The 25,708-nt window shown below is 49.2% G+C and overlaps 5 protein-coding genes across 6 annotated transcripts in view; 3 read left to right on the top strand and 2 right to left on the bottom strand.

The window, feature by feature from the left end:
- Window positions 1-1,813: 1,813 nt before the first annotated feature.
- alg10 (ALG10 alpha-1,2-mannosyltransferase) lies at window positions 1,814-5,323 on the bottom strand. The gene is made up of 3 exons (XM_072377710.1): window positions 4,972-5,323; window positions 4,228-4,425; window positions 1,814-4,155 (listed from the first exon to the last, which is right to left on the bottom strand). The coding sequence occupies exons 1-3, from the start codon at window positions 5,134-5,136 to the stop codon at window positions 3,094-3,096; spliced, it is 1,425 nt and encodes a 474-aa protein (XP_072233811.1). The 5' UTR covers window positions 5,137-5,323; the 3' UTR covers window positions 1,814-3,093.
- A 211-nt stretch (window positions 5,324-5,534) lies between these two features.
- tprkb (Tp53rk binding protein) lies at window positions 5,535-8,243 on the top strand. The gene is made up of 4 exons (XM_072377421.1): window positions 5,535-5,764; window positions 5,906-6,028; window positions 6,106-6,282; window positions 8,055-8,243. Exons 1-4 carry the CDS (start codon window positions 5,624-5,626, stop codon window positions 8,133-8,135), a joined length of 522 nt encoding a protein of 173 aa, XP_072233522.1. The 5' UTR covers window positions 5,535-5,623; the 3' UTR covers window positions 8,136-8,243.
- Window positions 8,244-8,558: 315 nt separating this feature from the next.
- On the bottom strand, window positions 8,559-11,881 carry srr (serine racemase). The gene is made up of 7 exons (XM_072377420.1): window positions 11,692-11,881; window positions 9,849-10,026; window positions 9,606-9,787; window positions 9,382-9,512; window positions 9,166-9,314; window positions 8,940-9,029; window positions 8,559-8,853 (listed from the first exon to the last, which is right to left on the bottom strand). Exons 2-7 carry the CDS (start codon window positions 10,024-10,026, stop codon window positions 8,612-8,614), a joined length of 972 nt encoding a protein of 323 aa, XP_072233521.1. The 5' UTR covers window positions 11,692-11,881; the 3' UTR covers window positions 8,559-8,611.
- Window positions 11,813-16,202, top strand: trmu (tRNA 5-methylaminomethyl-2-thiouridylate methyltransferase). The gene is made up of 11 exons (XM_072377419.1): window positions 11,813-12,188; window positions 12,289-12,454; window positions 12,533-12,639; window positions 13,076-13,198; window positions 13,733-13,905; window positions 13,989-14,042; window positions 14,118-14,184; window positions 14,259-14,359; window positions 14,630-14,774; window positions 14,848-14,930; window positions 15,011-16,202. The coding sequence occupies exons 1-11, from the start codon at window positions 11,894-11,896 to the stop codon at window positions 15,188-15,190; spliced, it is 1,494 nt and encodes a 497-aa protein (XP_072233520.1). The 5' UTR covers window positions 11,813-11,893; the 3' UTR covers window positions 15,191-16,202.
- A 730-nt stretch (window positions 16,203-16,932) lies between these two features.
- The window catches only part of celsr1a (cadherin EGF LAG seven-pass G-type receptor 1a), a 99,963-nt gene continuing 91,187 nt past the window's right edge, over window positions 16,933-25,708 (top strand). For both annotated transcript variants that reach the window (XM_072377092.1, XM_072377091.1), the window contains exon 1: window positions 16,933-20,751. In XM_072377092.1, the coding sequence (XP_072233193.1) occupies window positions 17,235-20,751 (3,517 nt within the window). In that variant the 5' untranslated portion in view covers window positions 16,933-17,234. The remainder of the gene's footprint in view (window positions 20,752-25,708) is intronic.

The raw sequence follows: 25,708 nt of genomic DNA, 5'->3' as shown, positions 1-25,708 counted from the left end.
ATTTATGGTAAAACTGTTCCCTCGCTGTCAAATAATCCCACTCGGTACAGTTTATGTTAAAACTGTTCCCTCGCTGTCAAATAATCCCACTCGGTACAGTTTATTTATGGTGAAACTGTTCCCTCGCTGTCAAATAATCCCACTTGGTACAGTTTATTTATGGTAAAACTGTTCCCTCGCTGTACGATAATCACACTCAGTTCAGTTTATTTATGGTAAAACTGTTCCCTCGCTGTCAAATAATCCCACTCGGTACAGTTTATTTATGGTAAAACTGTTCCCTCGCTGTCAAATAATCCCACTCGGTACAGTTTATTTATGGTAAAACTGTTCCCTTGCTGTAAGATAATCCCACTCGGTACAATTTATTTATGGTAAAACTGTTCCCTCGCTGTAAAATAATCCCACTCGGTACAGTTTATTTATGGTAAAACTGTTCCCTCGCTGTAAAATAATCACACTCAGTGCAGTTTATTTATGGTAAAACTATTCCCTCGCTGTAAAATAATCCCACTCTATACAGTTTATTTATGGTAAAACTATTCCCTCGCTGTAAAATAATCCCACTCGGTACAGTTTATTTATGGTGAAACTGTTCCCTCGCAGTAAGATAATCGCACTCGGTACAGTTTATTTATGGTAAAGCTGTTCCCTCGCTGTAAAATAATCCCACTCGGTACAGTTTATTTATGGTGAAACTGTTCCCTCGCAGTAAGATAATCGCACTCGGTACAGTTTATTTATGGTAAAGCTGTTCCCTCGCTGTAAAATAATCCCACTCGGTACAGTTTATTTATGGTGAAACTGTTCCCTCGCAGTAAGATAATCCCACTCGGTACAATTTATTTATGGTAAAACTGTTCCCTCGCTGTGAAATAATCCCACTCGGTACAGTTTATTTATGGTAAAACTGTTCCCTCGCTGTAAAATAATCACACTCAGTGCAGTTTATTTATGGTAAAACTGTTCCCTCGCAGTAAGATAATCGCACTCGGTACAGTTTATTTATGGTAAAGCTGTTCCCTCGCTGTAAAATAATCCCACTCGGTACAGTTTATTTATGGTAAAACTGTTCCCTCGCAGTAAGATAATCGCACTCGGTACAGTTTATTTATGGTAAAGCTGTTCCCTCGCTGTAAAATAATCCCACTCGGTACAGTTTATTTATGGTAAAACTGTTCCCTCGCTGTAAAATAATCACACTCAGTGCAGTTTATTTATGGTAAAACTATTCCCTCACTGTAAAATAATCCCACTCGGTACAGTTTATTTATGGTGAAACTGTTCCCTCGCAGTAAGATAATCGCACTCGGTACAGTTTATTTATGGTAAAGCTGTTCCCTCGCTGTAAAATAATCCCACTCGGTACAGTTTATTTATGGTGAAACTGTTCCCTCGCAGTAAGATAATCCCACTCGGTACGATTTATTTATGGTAAAACTGTTCCCTCGCTGTAAAATAATCCCACTCGGTACAGTTTATTTATGGTAAAACTGTTCCCTCGCTGTAAAATAATCACACTCAGTGCAGTTTATTTATGGTAAAACTGTTCCCTCGCTGTCAAATAATCCTACTCAGTACAGTTTATTTATGGTAAAACTGTTCCCTCGCAGTAAGATAATCGCACTCGGTAGTTTATTTATGGTAAAGCTGTTCCCTCGCTGTAAAATAATCCCACTCGGTACAGTTTATTTATGGTAAAACTGTTCCCTCGCTGTCAAATAATCACACTCGGTGCAGTTTATTTATGCTAAAACTGTTCCCTCGCTGTAAAATAATCCCACTCGGTACAGTTTATTTATGGTAAGACGTTTTATTCAAAAGTTGTATCAACATGGCAGCAGCACATTTACGGAAGCAAGTACAGATGGAAAAAAGACAAAAACAATTAGATATCATGGTGTTTCACAGAGTCCAAGATGAACAAAGAGGTTTAAAGCTCAGACATTTTAAGCATGATAACTGGGCTGATTTCATTTCGGACAGATTCAGAGCAGAAAGTCTAGACTTTTCTGGAAGAACGAGTCGTTATCCCAAAAAAGTCAAAGTGAAAAGTTCTCAGCTGCTACAGAAAGTTTCCACCGAGCAGGAAAAGTGCCCAAACTTTCACTTCTGTCCTTTCTTTTCCTCTTTTATCACAATGAAACTGGGGAAAAGGAGGATTAATGTGAAAAGGTGTCAAAAAGAAGTCACTTTAATGATCAAAAATCAAGCGTGAAGCATAAACTGAAAGGTCTGATCAGATTTTCCTGTTTTTTGGAGGAAAGTCGCAGCATCACTGATAACATGAGCACAAACAGGCACAAAACAGTCACTTCGTACAAAAACAACCTACTTTTTTACAAATAAAAGCCTCTAAATTAACATGGTAGGTATCTCCAGTGGATTCTTATGGCTTCGTCAAAGTAAAAGAAAGAAAAAGGTAGAAACCAGGAACATTTAAATCGTCAAACTGTTCATAATAAAGTTATGGTCCACGTCTCCAGCAGTTCACACTGAAAAAAAAAACTAATTACTGTGTCAGTTTGACCAAAACTGGACGTAAACACGTTTAATCCGACTGAAATCGAAGCTCTGCGCTCTCTGGATGGGCTCCAGCTTCCTTCTGTATTAAAACAGCCTGAATCCCAACAAAGCTGCTCTTTATACATTCTTAATTTCTTCTTCAAATTCTGCCTGAAAACCAGCTCCGAAGACTCTGTTCAGATCATTTAAAACAGACAGAACACTCATAATCACAAAAGGTCTGATGTTTACAGTCATTTTTGGTCTCTTTATTCGTATTTACAGCTTTATTCAGCAACTAGTTCTTCAAACTGTGTCTCAAAGTGATTGATTTTTACATCTATGGTAAGAAAAACTAGCTGTGTCACACTGCGTGTCCTTCAGAGTTAGAAACCTCGTTTTTCTGATACCATCACTGGCACTTTCTGAATAAAGGGACTATTTTACTGTAGTTATGAACCGACTCCCTGGAAACAGGCAGGACTGTGTTTGCAGTTTGAGGGCAAAACCCGAAAAATATTGATTTTCTCAATCCAACACTGCGAAAACGACACGGACACGCTGTAAAAACATGGCTGAACGGACTCCTCACCACATGAACCTCTGCGTGGCCGTGCTGTCTGGCCACTGGAAGGTCTTGGCGATGAAGACGTAAACGGTGGCAGCGTTTACAGCCGAGTACAGCAGGAACTCCACCATGAGCCTCGGAAGAGAGGGCAGAGGCATGTGCAGCCGGTACATCAGATACGGAACAATGAAGTACCTGAACTCCAGCAGCTTCTGGGGCACTGTGGCGGCCAGGAGACACGCCAAGTAGGCCAGGCTCCAGAAGAGCGAGCGCGACTTGAAGGAGTCCAGGAAATTCCAGCCGGCGAAGACGTAAGCGGGAACGAAGAAGAAGCGCACGAGCTCGTGCCTCTGGAAGAGTTTTTTCCAAACGTAGAAGGGGAAGTGGCGGTTGTCTGCCAGAAGGTACTTGTGGACAAACGTAAACTTCCACACCAGGAGCAAAGAGACGGCTGTGACGAAGAGGAAGAAGAAGGGCTGTTTTTTCAGGGCCTGCAGGAAGCGAAGGACGCGGTGGTAGCACAGCGAGACGGGAGCCGAGAAAAACAGGGCGAAGGAGAAGAAGTAGAAGAGCTGAGGGAAGTTCAGGCAGGCCTCGTGGCTCGTCCTGTCGCCGACCACGATGCCGTCATTCAACACCACGAACACCAGGAAACCTACGCCAACCGCCGCGTAAGGCCACGCCACCAGGAGCACGGCCTTCACCTGACTGGGCGAGGTGAGGAACTCCAGAGAGAAAAGCATCACCTTCTTCGCGCCGCTAAAGGACAGAGGGACCTGGGAGGGCGGGGACTTCTCATCCCTCTTCTTCGTGTGCTCCACCCTCCAGGCCTCGTCCATTTTGGCGGCAACGAGAGTGCCGGCGCAAAAGGCCACCCAGATGATGTTGGTCTGGCGGAAGAGCACAGAGCAGACGCCGAGGAGCGCCGAGGCCTTGTGGCAGCCGTAGAGCGTCATGAGGTAGGTGAAGAGGATGAAGAAAGTAGATCCGGCGTCGGTGTAGTAGAGGAAGTTGAAGAAGTAGAGCACGGGGAAGGTGGACAGAGACAGCGCCGACAGGACTCGGCGGGAGGCGGTTCGTGTCTGGAACAGAAGCAACATGGCGTCAGACCACAACAAACCCAAACACGCTGCCTCATCATCCTCTGCGCTTACCTTCTCCCTGAGGTGCAGCTTGCACATGAGCAGGTAGATCAGGTAGAGGTTGCCGCAGTTGAAAAGCAGGTTGATGAAGCGCAGCATGGCCGTGGAACACACCACGGCGCCCGTCAGGTCGGCGAGCCACACCACGGGCTTAATGACGCCCACGGAGACCAGGTAAAGGCCCGGGAGGGTGGTGATCATTGGGTCCCACTGCACGAATAAAACACAGCGTCACCGGGTTAGAAGTTCTGTTCTGCAGAGACTTATTTAAGACGTGATCCAGCTGAACTTCATCATTCCCGAGTCTTCATGGCTCTTTTGCTCCTTTTCAGGGTCTTTTTATCAATATTTCTCATATTTTCTGTGTATTTGTCGTCTTTTGGGCCTGAATATATCCAGTTATATGTAATATGATTAATGTGCACAGTTTTAACAGTGAAATCCAGCTGATATAGATCAGTTAGTCAAACTTTATTGTTAATGTAGTCAGTCAGGGTTTAAAAAAGGTCTTTTAGGCTCCACTTTACTGGAAACCTTCCTGGTAAAAACTGAGCTACTGGAAAAGTGAAATACATTTAGCCAGACAGCCCCCGCTAATCCCGCTATATATGTCCGACATAGAGATTAAAACCTCGACAAGCTGCCACATCATTTTAGTTAAATGAGTAAAGCCCCGCTGCAGGCTAACCTTAATCCGCCTCACAATGGCAAAAACCCACTTTCATGGCAACAATTACAGCGAGAAACCGGGTTTACCTCGTTGAACTTTCCGTGGCAGTATTTCTGAGCAAGTGGAACATGAAAAATCTCGTCCATGTACGGCTCCCTTTGCTCCCGTGTGATTCTGGAGAACAGCAGGCATGATATCAAGAAGTTGGTGCTGCAGAGGGCGGTGAAAATGTAGCCTTCAAATTTCTCCATTTCCGACGAGGAAGCACCGCGTTAAAAGTAAATTCGGAGCTAAACTAACTGTTAAATTGTCTGATAAAACACATAGTGACGATATCTGAGAATTTAAACCGCAAAAACAACCTCAGCTCGGAGTTTTATGGGATGAAATGCATTTAGTGTCGATAAACGGAAGAGTTTTGATATTTGACTGCTGGAGGTCCGCCTCAGAAATTAGCTCGATCGCAAAACGCTTATGATTATTTGTTCCTACCTTACGGTAAAAATGCAGTATCGGAAATGTTTTAAAAGGTAGTTGGCATAAAATGCATATTATATATTTATTTAAAGATAAGGTAACTCCATTTCTTATTTTTTATTGTTACTGTATCCTCAAAGGTGGATGTTTCCTCTCCAGCGGTGTCACAGTATTATGGTTCCGTCGGCGTGCGGACCGTTTTCACGTGAAACACGATGATAATTGTCAATTGCTAGAAACTTCGCTCAAATTCGCTCAAACATGCACCATACCCAGGAGTTAGAGCTATTCCCGGACTACAGGGTGACTCAGATGCTTTTTAAAGAAGTAAAAAATGCGGCAGAGTTGAGACAAAATGCTGTGGAGGGAAAAATAAACGCAGCTTTGATCAACCCGACGATGGTGAGGCTAATATTCGTTGGTTTTAGCAACATTGAGTCCAAGTTTAATGTACTTATGTGTATACATTTAATGTAGCATATTTACTAGTTAAAAGTGGCGCCACACATTGATATTCAAGATATGATTAATTATCATTTCCAGCTGGTGAATCATTTCCAAGTGCTGGTGGCCGCCAACAAAGCTCTTCATTTACAGATCATTGGAAAAATGAAAACAAGATCTTTAAACTCGGAGATAATCTTCAACCTGTCACCTGCTAATAAAGTGAGTTATATGACCTTTCTATGTCAGTAAAAGGGATGAATTGTTTCATCATGTGAGTGAAAACATTTCTGATGCAGATCTCAGAGGCCTTTAAGAGTTTTGGGATCTCAGGAGCCGATGACTCTGTCCTGGTGGTCGTGGTTCACAACAAAGACGAGACGCAGCTTCTGTCGGACATCACAGCCAAAGTGGACGGACGACAGGTTCCAGTGGACGATATCTCCTCCTTATCAGATACTGCAAAGATCAAAAAGGTTTCCTAAAGCTTTACGTGTTCTAACTTACTGTGTGGATGAAGAATATTAAAGAAGAGAGAGGAGAGGTGCATCATGGGAGCTCCCCCAGCAGGCTGGGCCTGTAGCAGCAGAACTATGGGATGTTTCAGGCTCACCTGAGCCATCCCTAACTATAAGCTTTATCAGAAAGGAAAGTTTCAGCCTGATCTTAAAGGTAGAGAGGGTGTCTGCTTCCTGAAGCCAAACTGGCAGCTGGTTCCACAGAGAGGGGCCTGATAACTGAAGGCTCTGCCTCCCATTCTGCTTTTAGGGGCCTGATAACTGAAGGCTCTGCCTCCCATTCTGCTTTTAGGGGCCTGATAACCGAAGGCTCTGCCTCCCATTCTGCTTTTAGGGGCCTGATAACTGAAGGCTCTGCCTCCCATTCTGCTTTTAGGGGCCTGATAACTGAAGGCTCTGCCTCCCATTCTGCTTTTAGGGGCCTGATAACTGAAGGCTCTGCCTCCCATTCTGCTTTTAGGGGCCTGATAACTGAAGGCTCTGCCTCCCATTCTGCTTTTAGGGGCCTGATAACTGAAGGCTCTGCCTCCCATTCTGCTTTTAGGGGCCTGATAACTGAAGGCTCTGCCTCCCATTCTGCTGTTAGGGGCCTGATAACTGAAGGCTCTGCCTCCCATTCTGCTTTTAGGGGCCTGATAACTGAAGGCTCTGCCTCCCATTCTGCTTTTAGGGGCCTGATAACTGAAGGCTCTGCCTCCCATTCTGCTTTTAGGGGCCTGATAACTGAAGGCTCTGCCTCCCATTCTGCTTTTAGAAACTCTGGGAACCACAAGGAAACCTGCAGCCTGAGAGCAAAGTGCTCTGTTGGGGAAATATCCAACTATGAGATCTTTAAGATGTGATGGAGCTCGGTCATTAAGAGCTTTATATGTGAGGAGAAGAATCTTAAATTCTATTCTGAATTTAACAGGGAGCCAATGAAGAGAAGCTAAAACTGGAGAAACATGATCTCTGCTGTTAGATCTCAGCAGAACTCTGGCTGCAGGGTTTTGGATCAGCTGGAGGCTTTTCAGAGAATCTGTGGGACAGAACAATAATAAGGAATTACAGTAGTTCAGTCCTGAAGGAACAGATGCATGGAGCAGTTTCTCTGCATCATTCTGTCCTCATATTTAAGTCTTAAGGTTACAAATGACAGCAGATGTTTATTAAAAACTGCTTCTAAGTCATTTAAAACTTAATTTAGTGAAATGACATAAACACGCTGTGTTGGACATGAAAGGAACAAGGCTGAAAACAGCGACATCTTCAGCTCTCTCTGTGGATTTCACCGTATGTCAAACTGTGGTCAGGGAGCTGAAGTCCAAACTCCAGATATTATCTGATGCATTCGCTTGTTGATGGTTTGTTGATTTAATAAGAAGCATTAATGCACACGAGTTCTTCATTCTGTCGCGTTACATTTAGCCTCACAGGCTAACATCAGAAGGCTAAACGATGCTAAAGCACATTTTTAGTCGGTGGAACAAAACATGAAAAGATTGTGACGTTAAACTGAAATCGAACATCCAACATCTCACTTTGGAGCGAAACATTGACAGAGTTGTTAAAATAAGATGATGCAGGACCTTTCCAGAACATTTTGATCCATTTAGACCTAAATGAAGGATTGAAATGATTTGCATTCAGCAGATTTTTGCACCTTTAACACGTTTTGACCCGACTGTTGTCACATCCTGATGGATTTCTGTTGCATTTTATCACTAATATTCTTGTTTTTTTCCTTCCAGCTGTACAAAATCACTCCTCAGGAGGAGAAGTGTCTGCTTGATGCTGTCGTCTGCAGAATGGCCACCAAGGACGTGATGTAGCTACAGGACACGGTTATTAACTGGGTTTATTTCTGTCATTTGAGATGTTAAAAAGGCTTTCAGCTGCAGAAGAGTCTCACTGAACCATAAACTATAAAGTCTTTCAAAGGTGGTGTCTTTATTCCAGCTCTCTGGATCTGTTGTGTGTCGTGCAGTGAAACCGGCAGCAGCCACTTCTTTCTCCTCTGAGGTCCTTTGAACCTGAAGGTGGACTCAGCAGGAGACAGAAACCTGTTGAATAATGGATCCAAAGCGCTGTGAGCTGTGACTCAAATATCAGCCTCTGGAGGATTTAGATAAAAAACTGCAGATCTGCAGCTCCAACATGAAAGAGTTAAAACTCTCGGCCTGAGAGTCAAATCAAAACACGCATCAGCTGGATTTTTTTTATTTAAATACTTCTCAGGAGAATTTGCTCAAAGGAAACCATTTATTTATTCATTTTAACCGACTATCAGGACGATAAAGACGAGCTTTCAGTCTGGAAAGTTGGCGAGCTCGTCCTTTCCCATGTTCCCTCCGCTGAGGATGCACACGACGCTCCTCCCCTCCAGGTCGGGTATCTTGTTGTTAACGATGGCGGCGAACGCAGCGGCGCCCGACGGTTCCACCACCAGCCCGGCCCTGTACAGCGTGGACACCGCCGCTTTGATCTCCCCGTCGCTCACCAGGACGATGCCCTCAACGTAGCGCCGGCACAGCTCGAACGGGAGCCGACCTGAGCCAAAGAGAAGGATTCTTTCTTTTGATTGGTCGACAGGAGGAAGGCGGCAGTTAAAAACCAGAAGTGAGAAAATGGCCGACCTGCAGAAGGAGGCGCCAGCCCAGAGGCGACGCTCTTGGTGTCCATCCCCACCGGCTTGTTTTCAATCAAGCTTCTGTACATGGTGCAGGCTGAGAGACACACACACACACACACACACACACACACACACACACACACACACACACACAGAGACACACACACACACACTCAGGCTCAAATCCAACCTCTGCTGCTTCAGCAGGCGACACATTTCTCAGCCTTTACCTCCCTCTGGTTCCACGCCGTAGATCCTGCTCTTATCACAGCCCGACAGTTTGATGGCGGCGGCCACTCCGGCCAGCAGGCCTCCTCCCCCGCAGCACACCACCACCACGTCGGGCCGGGGCAGCACCTCCAGCACCTCCAGGCCCAGGCTGCACACACACAGGTCAGCGTGACTGAAAATGAGACGTGGAAAGCTGCAGCGGGCTGTCAGCCCACCTGGCGTGTCCAGCGATCAGATCCAGGTCGTCGTAGGAGTGCAGGAAGGTCATGTTGTCCTCCTGCACGCAGCGGTTGACCACGGTCATCAGACAGGATGTAGGAACCCGCTCCACCTCCACGCCAAAACTCTGAGGACGAGACGCAGAAGCACCGCCAAAGCTGCTTATTTCCAAAAACAAGTGATCTGTCCCACTTTATCTCACTGTCAGCTGCGCTCTGACCTGGATGAGGAGGGACCGGGACTCCGGGGCCGTCTCCGGCATGACCACCTTTCCCTTCGTCCCATAATGCTTTGAGGCGAATGCGAAAGACTTCCCGTAGTTCCCTGCAGACATTGTGACAAAATGGCCACCCGCCTGTCTCCTGGCAAACTGATTGGCCACGCCCCTGATCTTAAAGGATCCTGTTAATAACAACAAGGTAAGAATCAGCAAATCAGCGCAGACGTGCACGAAAACACTGACCGGTTGTCTGCATGTTTTCCAGTTTGATTTGGATCCTGCAGCTGGCGCTCGGGGGCAGAGTTGTCTGGCACCAGGGGATCATGGGAGTGTTGATGACCCCCAGAGGGCTGCTCCTCACCGTCTCTCTGGCCTCTCTCAGGAGATCCAAAGTGACGGAGTCTGCAGACGCCTGATCCATCTGAGACAGTGACACACAAATATGGAAACTCTGGATTATTAAGACTGCCTCAGTGAAATTAGAGTTTAAGGCTCTAAAGAGCGTGAAAACAGCGTGGGTTCAAGGATTAAAACGATCATAAAGTTTCTTTATGAGGCCTTAAGAAGCGAGAGTCAAACTAATGGGAGCAGCTGCAGCCTCTGAAATGAGTAGTTTGGTGTTTTCTGCTTCCTCTAAAGTCAGCCGGAGCCAGATAGAAGCAGGTGAGAGGGGACAAAACTGAAAGAAAACATCTCATGCTGTGCTTATCAACTTGATTTCAGCATCAGTTTCTGCATTTCAGGCCTACAACATGTTCCACAAAGGTTGGGATGGGGGATGAGGTCTTATTTGGTAGAAAAGCAGCATCCATGAGAGGTTCAGTCTTTGATTTGTCCACAAATGTGAAGGAAAGACTGGAAGGGACCTGCATATTTCTGCCTCTACAGAGCAGAATATCATTAAAGCATCCAAGGAATCTGGAGGAGTTTCAGTGGAAAGCCTAAGCTGGACCCCGTGACCTCTGACCCCTCAGACGCTGCATCAAGAACCGTCATTCATCAGCAGCTGATAGAAGCACATGGACAAGGGATTACTGTGGAAACCTTTGTCAAGCACCACAATACAGAGTTCCATCCACAAGCTTTACTGTGCAGGAAAGAAGCCTGATGTTAACCTCGTCCACTTCTCTGGGCTCGGAGGCGTCTGGGATGGACCGTCACACGGTGGAAACGTGGGCTGTGGTCAGACCCATCAGTATTCCACATCTTTGTTGGAAGAAATGGAGCAAAGAGCAAAAGCAGCATCCAGCCTGCTGTCAGCAACCAGTCCCTGCAGCCAGGCTCTGTGATGGTATGGGGTTGGATCAGGGGGCAAAGCTCATTTCCACTTCTGTGACGGCAGCATTAATGCAGAAAAGTTCACTGAGATTTTACAGCAACATATGCTGCCTTCAAGGCCACATCTTTTCCTGGGACGTCCCAGCATTGTTCAAGCAGACCATGGAAAACCACATTCTGCCACATTCCAAAGGCCTGGCTGAGGAAGAAGAGGTACGGGTGCTGGACTGGCTGCCTGCAGTCCTGACCTGTCCCCAGCAGAGAAACAACCACCCCCCCGCCCTGCTGCACACCTTAAGACCTGTTTAAGGAAGAATGGGACAAAATAACAGCTGGAACTCTGCATCACCTGGTTTCCTCAGAGTCAGAGCGGCTTTAAGTGTTGGCAGAAGGACACAAAGTGGGAAAAGGTTCACTGACTTTATGGGATGTTGCAGGTCTGGGGTGTAAAAATTGAGTAAAGTCAAAGTAAATGTAAGAATCTGTGAATTCTTCTTTATTTTTCTCATTTGTAGCAGTAAAAAAATAAATAATGCAAGCTATATAACCCTCGAAAATAATAATGATGATTAAAAAGAAAAGATGTCTCAAATCCTGATGGGCTTCATGGATCCTGGAAGTCTGACGAATCTTATCTTTAATGAATTCATCTGTAACTTCTCATTCAAATATTTGTCGTTTTATTATCTAAAAATTATGAAAAAGAAAGAAAAATATCTTAAATCCGTTTTTAATTCATAATTCTGCATGATAAAAGCACCTTTTAATCAGTTACTTAAGTCGTTTTTCTGGATTTTCTGATCTTTACCTTCAACGCTTCAGTTAGTTTTCAGAAGAAGAAGAAGAGTTCTGCTGAGTTGAAGCTGAAATATGTCAGTGATGCTGGTGGAAACTGTGCATTTCTCTGGAAAAGCTGCTGGAGGCTGAATAACAAACCGCACTTTTGATGAGAAAACCCTTAAATTGACCACAGAAATCCCGTGTAGCGGCTCACATTCGCTCCTACCTTCATGTCTGTGCTCCCTCGGCAGCTGACCGGTGTTACACTTCCACCGTCTGCTCGATGTTTCCGGCTCAGAACGTGTTTCAGGTCGGACACATTTGCGTCCGGGACCTTTAAACATGGCGGCTCCCGAAAGCGGCGGAGAGGCGCAGTTCGCTGCATTTTTATAGTTACGCAAGCAATAAATGAGTTTTTTGACCGCGTTTGGAGGGGAAACGACATGGGGATGTTAAGACACGTCGTGTGCGCCATGTCCGGCGGAGTGGACAGCTCTGTGGCGGCTTTATTACTGAAGAGGAGAGGTGAGGAAAGACGTTAAATACCCCAGAAACACGCTGAACGGGGATGAATGTATGTTGGTTCGGCTCCGGTTGAAGCCACTTTGCTCTCTGCTGTGTGAAGGCTACAAGGTGACGGGGGTTTTCATGAAGAACTGGGACTCTCTGGATGAGAAGGGGGTCTGTGCCTCAGAGAAAGACTGCGAGGACGCCTACAGAGTCTGCCAGATCCTGGACATCCCCTTCCACCAAGTGTCCTATGTCAAGGAGTACTGGCACGATGTGTTCAGGTAACGCGCCTGCCGTCGGAAACGCGTCTTTCTAAATGTTCTCATTGCTGTTTTAATGTCCTCTCCATTCATTTGCAGCAACCTTCTGAAGGAGTATGAGAAGGGCAGGACCCCCAACCCTGATATACTCTGCAACAAGTACATCAAGTTCAACCATTTCCACAAATACGCCCTCAACACTCTGGGTATGTGCTGGTGTTCTCCACCTCGCTTAAACGCCCCAAATAGACCTTTTGATGCATTTTGTTGGATGTTTAGTTTAGTTTGACCTGCAGGTGAAAATAAATCGAAGATTAAAACCATCTCTGCATGAAAATGTGGAGATTTGGCTTCACTTTGGTCAAAGATGGTTATTTTCACTTCATTTTCTCAGCCTAAAACCATAATTTTTCAGATTTGAGCCTCCTCTGATCCCCCAAACTTCCCGAGACCGACTGCTGTCTGCAGACTTCATGTCAGGACTCTAAATTTAAGATAAAACCGCATGTGGAAGCAGTCCAGCTGCATCGGGCCACCTGATGTCTTTCGTTCCCAAAGAGAAGAAGAAGAAAGCAACGGGGCTCGTTCAGCTGTGAAATGTGTGATGAAGGCAGTCCTGGTTCATAAAACTCTGTGTTTTAGGTGCTGATGCCATGGCAACGGGTCACTACGCCAGGACGTCGCAGGAGGACGAAGAGGTTTTCCAGCAGTCGCACGTGGCGCCGAACACGACGCTTTTCAGAGATCGCTTTGAGATCAGAAATCGTAAGTGTTCGATCAGACCTGCAGAAAAAAAGTGAACGCTGCCTCTCTGTGTTCGCTTCTGCCTCAGGGAGCAGCGAGCAGGCGGGATCCTGGCGGCCTAAAGGTCAAAGGTAAAGATCAGGAAGCAGTCAGAGCTTCGGAGACTGACAGCGGCACTTTAAAGTCAGGTTTATGCAGACAGGAAGTAGAGATCTGACCCACTTTCTGTGAGTTCTGATGGACAGAAGTCAGATAAATCCGCTGAGACGTCAGTCCTTTAAAGCTCGGTGTGTTCTGTAGGGATAAAAGTCACTTTTTCTAGCTGAATGCAGACTTTTAATCTGGATTATTTCACTTTTGACTGAAGGAAATTCTGCTCCTTCCAGTCCTGGTGGAACTTTGGGGAACTTTAGCTCGCTCAGACATGTATTCCGACACAAAGTAGTCCCTGTCAAACCAGTTCAAACTGCCCTCCAGCTGATTTTCCAGTTGATCTCTGGCCTCCTGGTGTGTCTGTTTCACTGGAAGTTAAACGCTGTTCTGTTTCTCCCGCAGCCGTCCGCCTGTTCAAAGGAGCCGACCTCATCAAAGACCAGACCTTCTTCCTCAGTCAGATCTCTCAGGATGCTGTGAGGCAAACCATGTTCCCGCTCGCTGGGCTCACCAAAGACTTTGTGAAGAAGATGGCCGCTGAGGCGGGCTTCCAGCATGTGCTGAAGAAGAAAGAGGTGCTGGGCAGGGAGTAGAGGTGTGGCACAGCTGGGTGTGTTTAGACTGTGTGACTGAACGCTGTGTGTCGTTGTTCCGGCAGAGCATGGGCATCTGCTTCATCGGGGAGAGGAACTTTGAGCAGTTTATTCTGGAGGTGAGGAGAGCTTCTTTTCTTTCAGCTTTGCAGCTGAAACTCCAGGTAAACGTCTCCGATTTGCTTCCTTTTCAGTATCTGGAGCCCAAACCAGGAAACTTGGTGTCCATCGAGGACGGGAGCGTCATGGGAACGCACAGAGGTCTGTTTCCTGCTCTATGGACGCATTCTGGCTCGGTTCGGGTCCAATTAAACGTTTTCTCTGCATCCATCCAGGCTGGTTCACGCTGACGCTGGGCCAGAGGGCGAGAATCGGCGGGCTGAGGGACGCCTGGTTCGTGGTGGACAAAGACATCGCCACTGGAGACGTGTTTGTGGTCAGAAAAGCTCTTTTTAAACTCTTTATTTGGAGATGGTTTTAGTTCAGGAAGGTTTAGTTTTTCACCTTTTTGGAGTGGAAGCACCAACAGAAAAGCTCTCTTAGATCAGACCGGAGCTGCTTACTTCAGCTCCAGCTCGTCTTTATCTGTTTGACTTCTCTGTGAAATGCTAACGATCCGACCCAGAACTCCCTGGAGGGAACAGAACTTGTGTGTTGCTCGCTGAAAACACGCCTGCCTTCATGCCTGAAACCCCTCCTGTCGCAGGCTCCCACCACCAACCATTCGTCCCTCTTCCGTGACACGGTGCGGACCGACCGCTTCCACTGGGTGGCGGCTGACCCGCCCGCTGAGCTCGCCAGAACCCAGATGTTAGAATGCCAGTTCCGCTTCATCCACCAGATGCCGCTCGGTGAGTTCTGTGTGTTCTGTGAGGACGGAGGAGGTGAAACGGACCTTAACTCGGCTGACTCTGTGCTCTGCAGTTCCCTGCACGGTGACCCTGAACATGGACGGTTCTGTTTGGATCTCGCTGTCGCAGCCCGTCAGGGCGCTGACGCCGGGGCAGGTAACAGCTGACACCATGCCGTCCCGAGCTCAGGCGTGTGCACGTGCAGCTGCTAACGTCTGTGCTCCTCTGTGCTCCAGTTCGCAGTTCTCTACAAAGGCGACGAGTGTCTGGGCAGCGGGAAGATCGTGCAGCTCGGCCCCAGCGAGTTCACGCTGCAGAAGGGCCGCGAGCGCTTCGTCGCAGGCGTGCAGAAGAAAGAGCCGCCTGAAGCGGGCCGGCCCGCCCCCGAGCCGGCCGCCCCGGAGCCGGCCGCCTGAAGCGGGCCGCCTGAAACCGCCCCGGTGGAAACGCAGGCCGCCTGAAACGGACCGGTTGACACGGGCCGGTTTCCCGGTGGAAACGCAGGCCGCCTGAAACGGACCGGTTGACACGGGCCGGTTTCCCGGTGGAAACGCAGGCCGCCTGAAACGGACCGGTTGACACGGGCCGGTTTCCCGGTGGAAACGCAGGCCGCCGCGGGTTGCAAATGTTTTTAAAAGCTGTCTTTGATCCTTTTTCAAAGCTAAAGTTTGCTGCTACGCGCTCCGTTAAACCGCCGCAGGACAGACGGACAGACGGACCGCAGATCTGCAGCTGAGCTGCTGAAACCAACAGAACACGTTCTGATTAAAGCCCATTTAACTCGGGGGGAACAGCTTCCATTTCTTTTATGACTTTCTGCAGTGAAACCAGCAGCAGTGGTGGAGAAATCCAGTGAAACGGATCTTTTCTTCCCATTCGGGCTGCGGTTCTGTCCCTGTGGCCTCTGAGGCTTTTTATTGGAACAATCCAGCTGTTTTCACCAGGATCCGCTGTCTGTATTCACACCAGCTCCTCCTTTGGGTGTTTGGAGCGTCTCCTGAGGCAGAAATGACTCCCTCCGATGTTCTGAGACTTTGGACCGGCTGGAATATCTAAAGTTTGGGTTCTCAGGTGGAGAAATGCACTAATCTTTTTATCCTTATCTGTGTAAAAGTGTCTGATCACTGCTTCCTTTGTCATGTTAAAGACTTTGTCTCCTTTTCCCGTCACTTCTGTGTTTAAGGTACAGATTCATCAGCTCTGCCTGATCTAAGTTAAAAGGAAACTTCCCTCATTCTGCCTTTATTTAACTTTTACAGACCATTAAACACTCGTTAGATGCAGAAACTGGACCTGATCTCATAGGAAAAGTGTTTAAAACTGACTTTTAAAGATGAAATGAGTGCCTTTTTATTTCTGGATTAAAGGGATAAACTCTGCTGCTTTTCCTGAACTGTGAACTGAAGACTAAATAAACCCAATGATTGCTGTGTGAACTTCCTGTTTTCATCTTTATTTCTGCGCTCATCTGACCACGCGGTGGCGCTGTTACACAGTTTGAGCTGAAAGGTGAACCTGCTGCTGAGCACGAGCCTCCACCAACAATAAAAACTGTTCACTGATCAGATCCACTTTAAACAAAGCAACTCAAACATGTTTCCTGTCACTTTGAGACTGAAATAAAACGAATTTATTCGGAAAAAACTGAACATTTCTCTGAAAGCACCGAAAATAATGTGATTATTGACTGAAAATATTCCAAAAACTAATCTGCTGAGGAGGAGAAACTGTTGGATGTGACATTTACTTTAGATTTAGTTTATTTTTTTATAACTTATCTGTAAAAAGTGGTTATTTTGCGTCAAACTTCGATTTAAATGACGCAAAAACCCTTGAAAGGGTCACTTTGAAGCACATAATGATCCGTTTTTACAGCTGGGATGTTTGAACGTCTTTGTGGAAGTTATTCAAACGCAATAAAAGTTACTCAGCTCGACCTTTTATGACATTTGCAGAGGACAGAACCAGTGAGACGGTTTGGAAACGCGTCGTATTCCCAAACTGCGCTCTTCGGATGTTATTCAACTCGTTTTGTTTCCAGCCTCTGAACTCAAAGAGAAGCGACTTTCACGCACTCCTCGGGAATTTTCCCCAACTGTCGCTGCATTGTAATGACAATGCACTTGCGCGCACTGCGCACCCGGCCAGTGGCATCTCCATAAGAAGAAAAAAAGCCCACTCCACCCTCGCGAAGGCGTCCCAGAGGGGGAACACAGCAGGTTTATGGAAATAAGCCTCCAAGGAGGAGGAGGAGGAGAGTCGCGGAGCCATTTTGTACTCATTTTAAACTCAGTGTGGGTCCGTGCAGCCGCCGCGCGCCGTGGACACGGACACGATGGATCCCGCGCGTCTTTTCCCACGTTAAAACCCCACGATGAAGGACAAAAGTGAAGCGCGCTGCCGGGAGAGGGAGAGTTAATGAGCGCGTGAGTTTGGGTGGAATCCGGCAGGTTTACAAGCATGGAGTCAGCGATGTGTTGGGTTCGGCTCTGGGTCCTGCTCGCCGTGCCGCTCGCGGGATGTTTGGATTTGCACCTTTCGGACACTTTGCAGCCCGGGAGCCTGTTGGCGAACCTGTCGCTCGGACCCGGATGGACTCACAGAATTGACAGGACTTTATCTCCCAAATTTCTTCAGAGCTTTTTCCAAGTGGAGCGGCACGACGGCGCGATCCGCCTGTCCCACAGAGTGAGGTGTGCGCGCACACCGAGGAACCCGGCGCCCGTGTATTTCCGAACAGGTTCCTCCGTGTCTGGAGACGTTGTTCTCACGCATTTTAACGTGTTTGTTCACGGCCAGGACTGCTTCATTAAATACAGGAGAAAGGAGGCGGCGGGTAAGCCAGACATCCACATTAAACACGCTTTAAAACTGGAAGCGACTTCCTGCTTCCCCGCAGGGAAACTCCTGCTGAATGTAACAGAACTTTTGCCGGCGCTCGCGCGCGACGCTGCGCTTTTGGACGCGGAATGTGTTGGAAAAGACTCGTTGGCCCTGTTCAGACACGGGGATCTGTTCCTGCTCAGCGACTGGTGTCTGGAGCCCGGAGCGCAGCCCGGGGTGACGCTGCGCTGCGCCCTGCGCAGCTCCCGGAGCGGCCGACTCTCTCTGCAGCTGAGCCTCACTCTGCCAAAAGTGTTGGAGCGACGCGGATCAGAAGCCACCCAGAAGCTGGTTTACAGGGCAAAGCGGCAGACAAACACGTCTCCACAGTTCCAGCTGCCCAACTACCAGGTGTCTGTGCCGGAGAACGAGCCCGCGGGAACCAGGGTCATCACCCTGAAAGCAAATGACTCTGATGATGGGGAGGCGGGCAGGCTGGAGTACAGCATCGAGGCGTTGTTTGACAAGAGGTCGGATGACTTTTTTGCGATTGACACGCAGACGGGGAGCATCACAACCACCCAGGCGCTGGACAGAGAGGTCAAGGACACCCATGTCTTCAAAGTGACTGTGACGGACAACGGGAACCCCAAAAGATCCGCCACCTCCTACCTCACCGTCACCGTGAGCGACACCAACGACCACACGCCGGTTTTTGAGCAAAACGATTACCGCGTCAGCATCAGGGAGAACATGGAAGTCGGCTTTGAGGTGATGACCATCCGCGCCACCGACGGCGACGCGCCCTCCAACGCCAACATGGTTTATAAGATCGTGCACGACGGTGAAATCAACAACGTGTTTGAAATCGACCCGCGGAACGGGCTGGTGAGGATCGGAGAGCGGCCCGACCGGGAGACCCGGGCCAGGTACAAGCTGACCGTGGAGGCCAACGACCAGGGCAGGGACCCGGGGCCCCGCACCGCCACCGCCACCGTGCACATCTCTGTGGAGGACGAAAACGACAACTACCCCCAGTTCAGCGAGAAGAGGTACGTTGTGCAGATCCCCGAGAACGTGGCAGTCAACACCAAAGTCATCCAGGTGGAGGCGACCGACAGAGATGCGGGAAACAACGCCAAGGTGCACTTCAGCATCATCAGTGGCAACGTGAAAGGCCAGTTCTACATCCACTCCCCCACGGGCGTGATCGACGTCATCAACCCGCTGGACTACGAGATGATCCGGGAGTACAACCTGCGGATTAAGGCTCAGGATGGGGGCAGGCCCCCCCTGATAAACGGCACCGGGATGGTGGTGGTGCAGGTGGTGGATGTCAATGACAACGCCCCCATGTTCGTCAGCACGCCCTTCCAGGCCACCGTGCTGGAGAACGTGGCCCTCGGTTACTCTGTGATCCACATCCAGGCCATAGATGGCGACTCGGGGGAGAACGCGCGGCTGGAGTATCGGCTCACCGACACCTCGCCCGGTTTCCCGTTCACCATCAACAACAGCACCGGCTGGATCACGGTGAGCGTGGAGCTGGACAGAGAAACCACGGATTTCTACTCGTTTGGCGTGGAGGCGCGAGACCACGGGATCCCGGCCATGTCCTCCTCGGCCAGCGTCAGCATCACGGTGCTGGACGTCAACGACAACGTGCCCACCTTCACGGAGAAGACCTACTCCCTGAAGATCAACGAGGACGCTGTGGTGGGCACCAGCGTGCTCACGGTGACGGCCGTGGACAGGGACGTCAACAGCGTGGTGACGTACCAGATCTCCAGCGGCAACACCAGGAACCGCTTCGCCATCACGAGCCAGAGCGGCGGCGGCCTCATCACCCTGGCCCTGCCGCTGGACTACAAGCAGGAGCGCCAGTACGTGCTGACGGTCACCGCGAGCGACGGCACGCGCTACGACTCGGCGCAGGTGTTCATCAACGTGACTGACGCCAACACCCACCGGCCCGTCTTCCAGAGCTCCAACTACCAGACCACCCTCAGCGAGGAGAAGCCCGTGGGCCACACGGTGATGGTGATCAGCGCCACGGACGAGGACACGGGGGAGAACGCGCGCATCACCTACGTGATGGAGGACAACGTGCCCCAGTTTAAAATCGACCCGGACACGGGCGCCATCACCACGCAGATGGAGATCGACTACGAGGACCTGGCGTCCTACACTCTGGCCATCGTCGCCAGAGACAACGGCATCCCGCAGAAGTCTGACACCACCTACGTGGAGATCATCATCATGGACGCCAATGACAACACCCCCCACTTCCTCCGGGACATGTACCAGGGCTCCGTGCTGGAGGACGCGCCGCTCTACACCAGCGTGCTGCAGATCTCCGCCTCGGACAGGGACTCCGGCTCCAACGGCCGGGTCAGCTACACCTTCCAGGGTGGAGATGACGGGGAGGGGGACTTCCAGATAGAGCCCTACTCTGGCATCATCAGAACTGCTCGCAAACTGGACCGGGAGAACGTTCCGGTGTACAACCTCCGGGCCTTCGCGGTGGACAGGGGGGTCCCTCCGCTGAAAGCGGCCGTGTCCGTGCACGTCGTGGTCCAAGACATAAACGACAACGCCCCCGTGTTCGAGAGGGACGAGCTGTTCATCGACGTGGAGGAGAACCGCCCGGTGGGGTCCGTAGTGGCCCACATCACCGCCACCGACCCGGACGAGGGCACCAACGCGCAGATCATGTACCAGATAGTGGAGGGGAATGTTCCGGAGGTCTTCCAGCTGGACATCTTCAACGGCGAGCTCACCGCGCTCACGGACCTGGACTACGAGGCCAGGACCAAGTACGTCATAGTGGTCCAGGCCACGTCGGCGCCGCTCGTGAGCCGGGCCACCGTGCACATCCGCCTCGTGGACATGAACGACAACGAACCGGTGCTGCAGAACTTTGAGATTATCTTCAACAACTACGTCACCAACAAGTCCAACAGCTTCCCGTCGGGAGTCATAGGGAGGGTTCCGGCGCGCGACCCGGACGTGTCGGATAGGCTGCAGTACAAGTTCGAGTCTGGGAACGAGCTCAGTCTGCTGCTGCTGAACGAGGACAGCGGGGAGCTGCGGCTGAGCAGGGACCTGGACAACAACCGGCCCCTGGAGGCCCCCATGACCATCTCCGTCTCAGGTGAGCGCACTTCCGCCTTCTCCACGCGCCCCACAGCAGCTGGTGAAGGTGGGGGCCTGGAGTTTGTGTTGAGCTCAGGGTTGGCTGCAGGCTGAGTGCAGGAGCCGGTTGGGCCGCTTTTGGCTGCTAAATGTATTGTGTGCAAGTGGTTGGTTTGGGTAATAAAACGGTGCTTTTAGCGGGGAACCTTCACTACTTTGGCTTTCTGTGAACAGAAGAAACTTATTTCTTGTCCCCAGTTTGTGGCGAACTGCAGGAAGGCTGATGGACATCGGGTGGATGTTTCCATTAGATTTTGGCTGAAATAGAGCTTTGGTGTCTTTGGTTCTGGAGCCATTTGTGCTGAAAGAATCTGTTTTTCTCCCCAAGACAGAGGCAGACTTTGTTCTTTAAAGTTAAAGATTAGTCAGGTTCAAACATTCTCACTTTAACTGCAGGATGACGGCGGCTCCAGGCCAACGTGCACGCTCACTGTGCACGAAAACCCTTTGATATGCCGATAAATCTAACTCCCCAGCAGAGTAACTGCCCTCTCACCTATTGAAAGCTGGTTTGTTCGGTTTCCTCTGGCTTTCTTTCCGATTTTCTCGCCCTTTTTCTGTTTTTTTTTTTAATCTCACAGAGTAAATTCAGCTCTAAAATGGGCAAAGACCTGTTGGTGTCTCTTCCCGTCATGTCTCCCAGCTCAGGAATGTGAGCATATGACACAAACCGAGCCCCAGATCAGGCTGAAACCAGCATTTTTAGCCCTTTTTTTTGTCTGTTAGATGATTTCAGTCTTCAAGGCCTTCTCTCCAGGTCCTGAGCTGCACTTTTGTCTTCCTCCTGCATAAAAAGGCATAAAAACCCCCCCTCCTCACCAGGTAATGGGCCCTGTTGCCCTCAGTAATGGCTGACAGGATGAAGGTTGTCAAGGATACACAAAAACCTAATTATCAGCGGCCTCTTGAATCTGGAAGCATGGGCTCGTGCACAGTTTGATGAAGAAACCCCCCCCCCCTCCTGTTTTCAGGGTTCAGCCTGGTGTCAGGTGTTTGGTAACCAGCACCTGGGGTCCTGACCTCTTGACATTGGGCTCCAGGGAGAGGAAGGACCGAGGGGATTGGCAGCAATCAGCTCCTTAACAAGCACCCAGAGACACTGATTGTGTCTCAGAGTCTCCCCTCTGGCGACCCTGGTCAAGTATTTTGCCTTTTCGTGTGGTTATTGTTCTGACCTTTCCTCCCTCGCTGTCTGCTGCAGAAACACCGATCTGAGCTCACCGTGTTCCACTTTCTTCTCCCGCCTGTTTGACCTATTTTCCGCCTACTTTTAAAGGCACAATCTGAGGTCAGAATCTCGCTCGATCAGCGGAACAAACGTTCATTGATTGTTGAATTAAAATGAGAATTGATTTGTTCCAGCAGCATCTGTCACAAGGAATTTTACTCTCTCTCTTCATCCTCCTTTCTCCAAACTCTCCTTAAAGCAGGAAGTGGTGCTTTTATTGCTTTGGACAGAAGCTCTGAGTGAGTCGAGCTGAAACACAAGATAACTCCAGTTGTTTCACACATCTGTCCTGCCTCTGTGGCTCAGGAGCTGAGGGCTGTGTGGAAGAGCTCCGATAAACAGGAGAATCTCTCATCTGCAGAAGGTTTTTTATGTAAAATATGGATGTAAAAGCAGCGTTTGAACCCTCTGAGACCAGCTTTCTGTCATTTCTTTAAGGAGTCTTCAGGAATAGTTCTCCAGGCTTCTTGAAGGACATCCCAAAGCTCTTCTTTGGATGTGGGCTGCCTTTTGTTCCGTTCTCTGTCAGATGATCCCACACTGCTTCAATAATGTTGAGGTCCGGGCTCTGGGAAGGATTCATCCCTCCATAAGACCTGTTGCCACTGATTTTCAGTCCACTTCTTGTGTCATTTGGCACAGCTCAGCCTTTTCTCCCTGTTTCCCTTCCTTAAGAACGGCTTCTTGACAGCCACCCTTCCATGGAGACCATTTCTGATGAGGCTTGGGCCAACAGTAGATGGATCAGCTGAAGGTCCAGATGCATCTCTCAGGTCCTGTCAGGTCACAGCTGGATTTTTTCCTCTTTCTTAAGGACATCACTTTCAGATCCTGTTCATCTGCTGGAGATAGTTTTTTAGGCCTGACACTTCTTCTTTTGTCCTCCACTTGTCCAGTTTCCTCAAATGTTTTAAGGACACACTGCACACCATGCTGAGATATGCCAAGTTTTCAGCTAATAGCTCTTTGGGAATCACCTTGTTGCTGCAGAAATCCTATTTTCTGTCTGTCAAACTGTGTTTTCTTTGCTGTTTTTCATAGATGCAGCTAAAGAAATGGGAACAAATGATGTGTCTTTGTGACAAAGTGCCTAAAGATCCAGTTTAAAATGGCTTCTTTGCTAAGTTGTCTGTTCTGTGTCGACACAACACTGGTTCATCCCTTGAGTTAGGAGCCTTTTTTCTGCCTGAATGCTTCAATAGCTCAGAGTTAAGTGGCTGAACAAAGAAAAAACTGGACTGAAAATGAGAGAAAAAGCAGAAAATGTCCAAAGAAAAACTCAGAAAGAGCTTCAGAAAGCTGGAGAACACTTTAAAGATGAAAGAAAGTCTGGCTGCTTGGAGGGAAAATGTGAAGAAATGAGTTGTGGAAGTTTTTCAGCTCGTTGCTCTTCAGATTTTAAGTGTAAATAACAAGTGCTTCTCATGAAGTGTTTTTGTAGCGGCTGAAATAGAAGTTAATCTGAACTTTGACCTCTGCAGGAATCTCAGTTTCTGTGGCAGCGAGTCGCCTCCTTTCAGGTTCCTCCCAGCTTGCTGCTTCCTGATAAAGCACCAAACAGCTTCTGTTTCTAACGTGCACGCGCACGGCTTCTGTTTCTAACGTGCACGCGCACGGCTTTCTGTTGGAACGTGCACGCGCACGGCTTCTGTTGGAACGTGCACGCGCACGGCTTCTGTTTCTAACGTGCACGCGCACGGCTTCTGTTGGAACGTGCACGCGCACGGCTTCTGTTGGAACGTGCACACGCACGGCTTCTGTTGGAACGTGCACGCGCACGGCTTCTGTTGGAACGTGCACAGCTTCTGTTGGAACGTGCACGCGCACGGCTTCTGTTTCTACCGTGCACGCGCACGGCTTCTGTTGGAACGTGCACGCGCACTGCTTCTGTTGGAACGTGCATACGCACGGCTTCTGTTGGAACGTGCACACGCACGGCTTCTGTTGGAACGTGCACACGCACGGCTTCTGTTGGAACGTGCACGCGCACAGCTTCTGTTGGAACGTGCACAGCTTCTGTTGGAACGTGCACACGCACGGCTTCTGTTTCTAACGTGCACGCGCACGGCTTCTGTTGGAACGTGCACACGCACGGCTTCTGTTGGAACGTGCACACGCACGGCTTCTGTTGGAACGTGCACACGCACGGCTTCTGTTGGAACGTGCACGCGCACAGCTTCTGTTGGAACGTGCACACGCACGGCTTCTGTTGGAACGTGCACACGCACGGCTTCTGTTGGAACGTGCACGCGCACAGCTTCTGTTGGAACGTGCACAGCTTCTGTTGGAACGTGCACGCGCACGGCTTCTGTTTCTAACGTGCACGCGCACGGCTTCTGTTGGAACGTGCACGCGCACGGCTTCTGTTGGAACATGCACACGCACGGCTTCTGTTGGAACGTGCACACGCACGGCTTCTGTTGGAACGTGCACAGCTTCTGTTGGAACGTGCACAGCTTCTGTTGGAACGTGCACAGCTTCTGTTGGAACGTGCACAGCTTCTGTTGGAACGTGCACGGCTTCTGTTGGAACGTGCACAGCTTCTGTTGGAACGTGCACAGCTTCTGTTGGAACGTGCACACGCACGGCTTCTGTTGGAACGTGCACACGCACGGCTTCTGTTGGAACGTGCACAGCTTCTGTTGGAACGTGCACAGCTTCTGTTGGAACGTGCACGCGCACGGCTTCTGTTGGAACATGCACACGCACGGCTTCTGTTGGAACGTGCACAGCTTCTGTTGGAACGTGCACAGCTTCTGTTGGAACGTGCACAGCTTCTGTTGGAACGTGCACAGCTTCTGTTGGAACGTGCACAGCTTCTGTTGGAACGTGCACGGCTTCTGTTGGAACGTGCACGGCTTCTGTTGGAACGTGCACAGCTTCTGTTGGAACGTGCACACGCACGGCTTCTGTTGGAACGTGCACACGCACGGCTTCTGTTGGAACGTGCACAGCTTCTGTTGGAACGTGCACAGCTTCTGTTGGAACGTGCACACGCACGGCTTCTGTTGGAACGTGCACAGGCTGCAGGTGGAGCTTCATTAATCTGCAGCACAGCAGATTGTTACTTAAACGATTAGGAATGATTGATGCCACATCGTCCTTTTCCACCCGAGTTCTGCTCTCCTGCCTCCATGAGTGAGATGGCATGACGCTACATGCACTCCCTCCCCTCCCTCGTCCTTCCTCCCCCCTCTTTCTTCCCCATGGGGCTTTTGCTGAGCTTCCCTGCATTGGGTTCGGCCCTTAATCCCATTGGAGGAGTTGCATAGCTCAGCTTTTTCACATTTCTGCTCCCGCCCCCCCCTCCAAGGCACTTTCTCCACTTTCTCTCGGCCCCCTTCGTCTCATGTGCATAATTAGATTTTTCACAGGAACTTCAGCTTCGAGCTTATTTAATCCCAAAGGACAGACGAGTGCAATAAGGCTCGTTCATGTCATGCAAACTCTGTGCAGTTTGGAAGGTTTAGTCTATGATCAGCTGTTATAAAAGTGGTTATAAATGTCCTCTCTGGTGGTTTCACAGCTTGAATCCACTTTGTCATTGAATTCAAATGATAAAAGGGTGTATTTGGTGCTGAATTATCACCTGAAAACACTGAAAACAACCCTCTCACTTTGCTTTTCTGCACATTATGCTGCATTCACTGCAAAGCTCTCATCTGGAGTTGCACCAAACGCTGAAGAA

The sequence above is a fragment of the Leuresthes tenuis genome, unplaced genomic scaffold, assembly GCF_036924035.1.
Source record: "Leuresthes tenuis unplaced genomic scaffold, fLeuTen1.0.hap1 SCAF_23, whole genome shotgun sequence".
NCBI lineage: Eukaryota > Metazoa > Chordata > Actinopteri > Atheriniformes > Atherinopsidae > Leuresthes > Leuresthes tenuis.
This window is presented reverse-complemented; position numbering and strand designations above follow the sequence as displayed.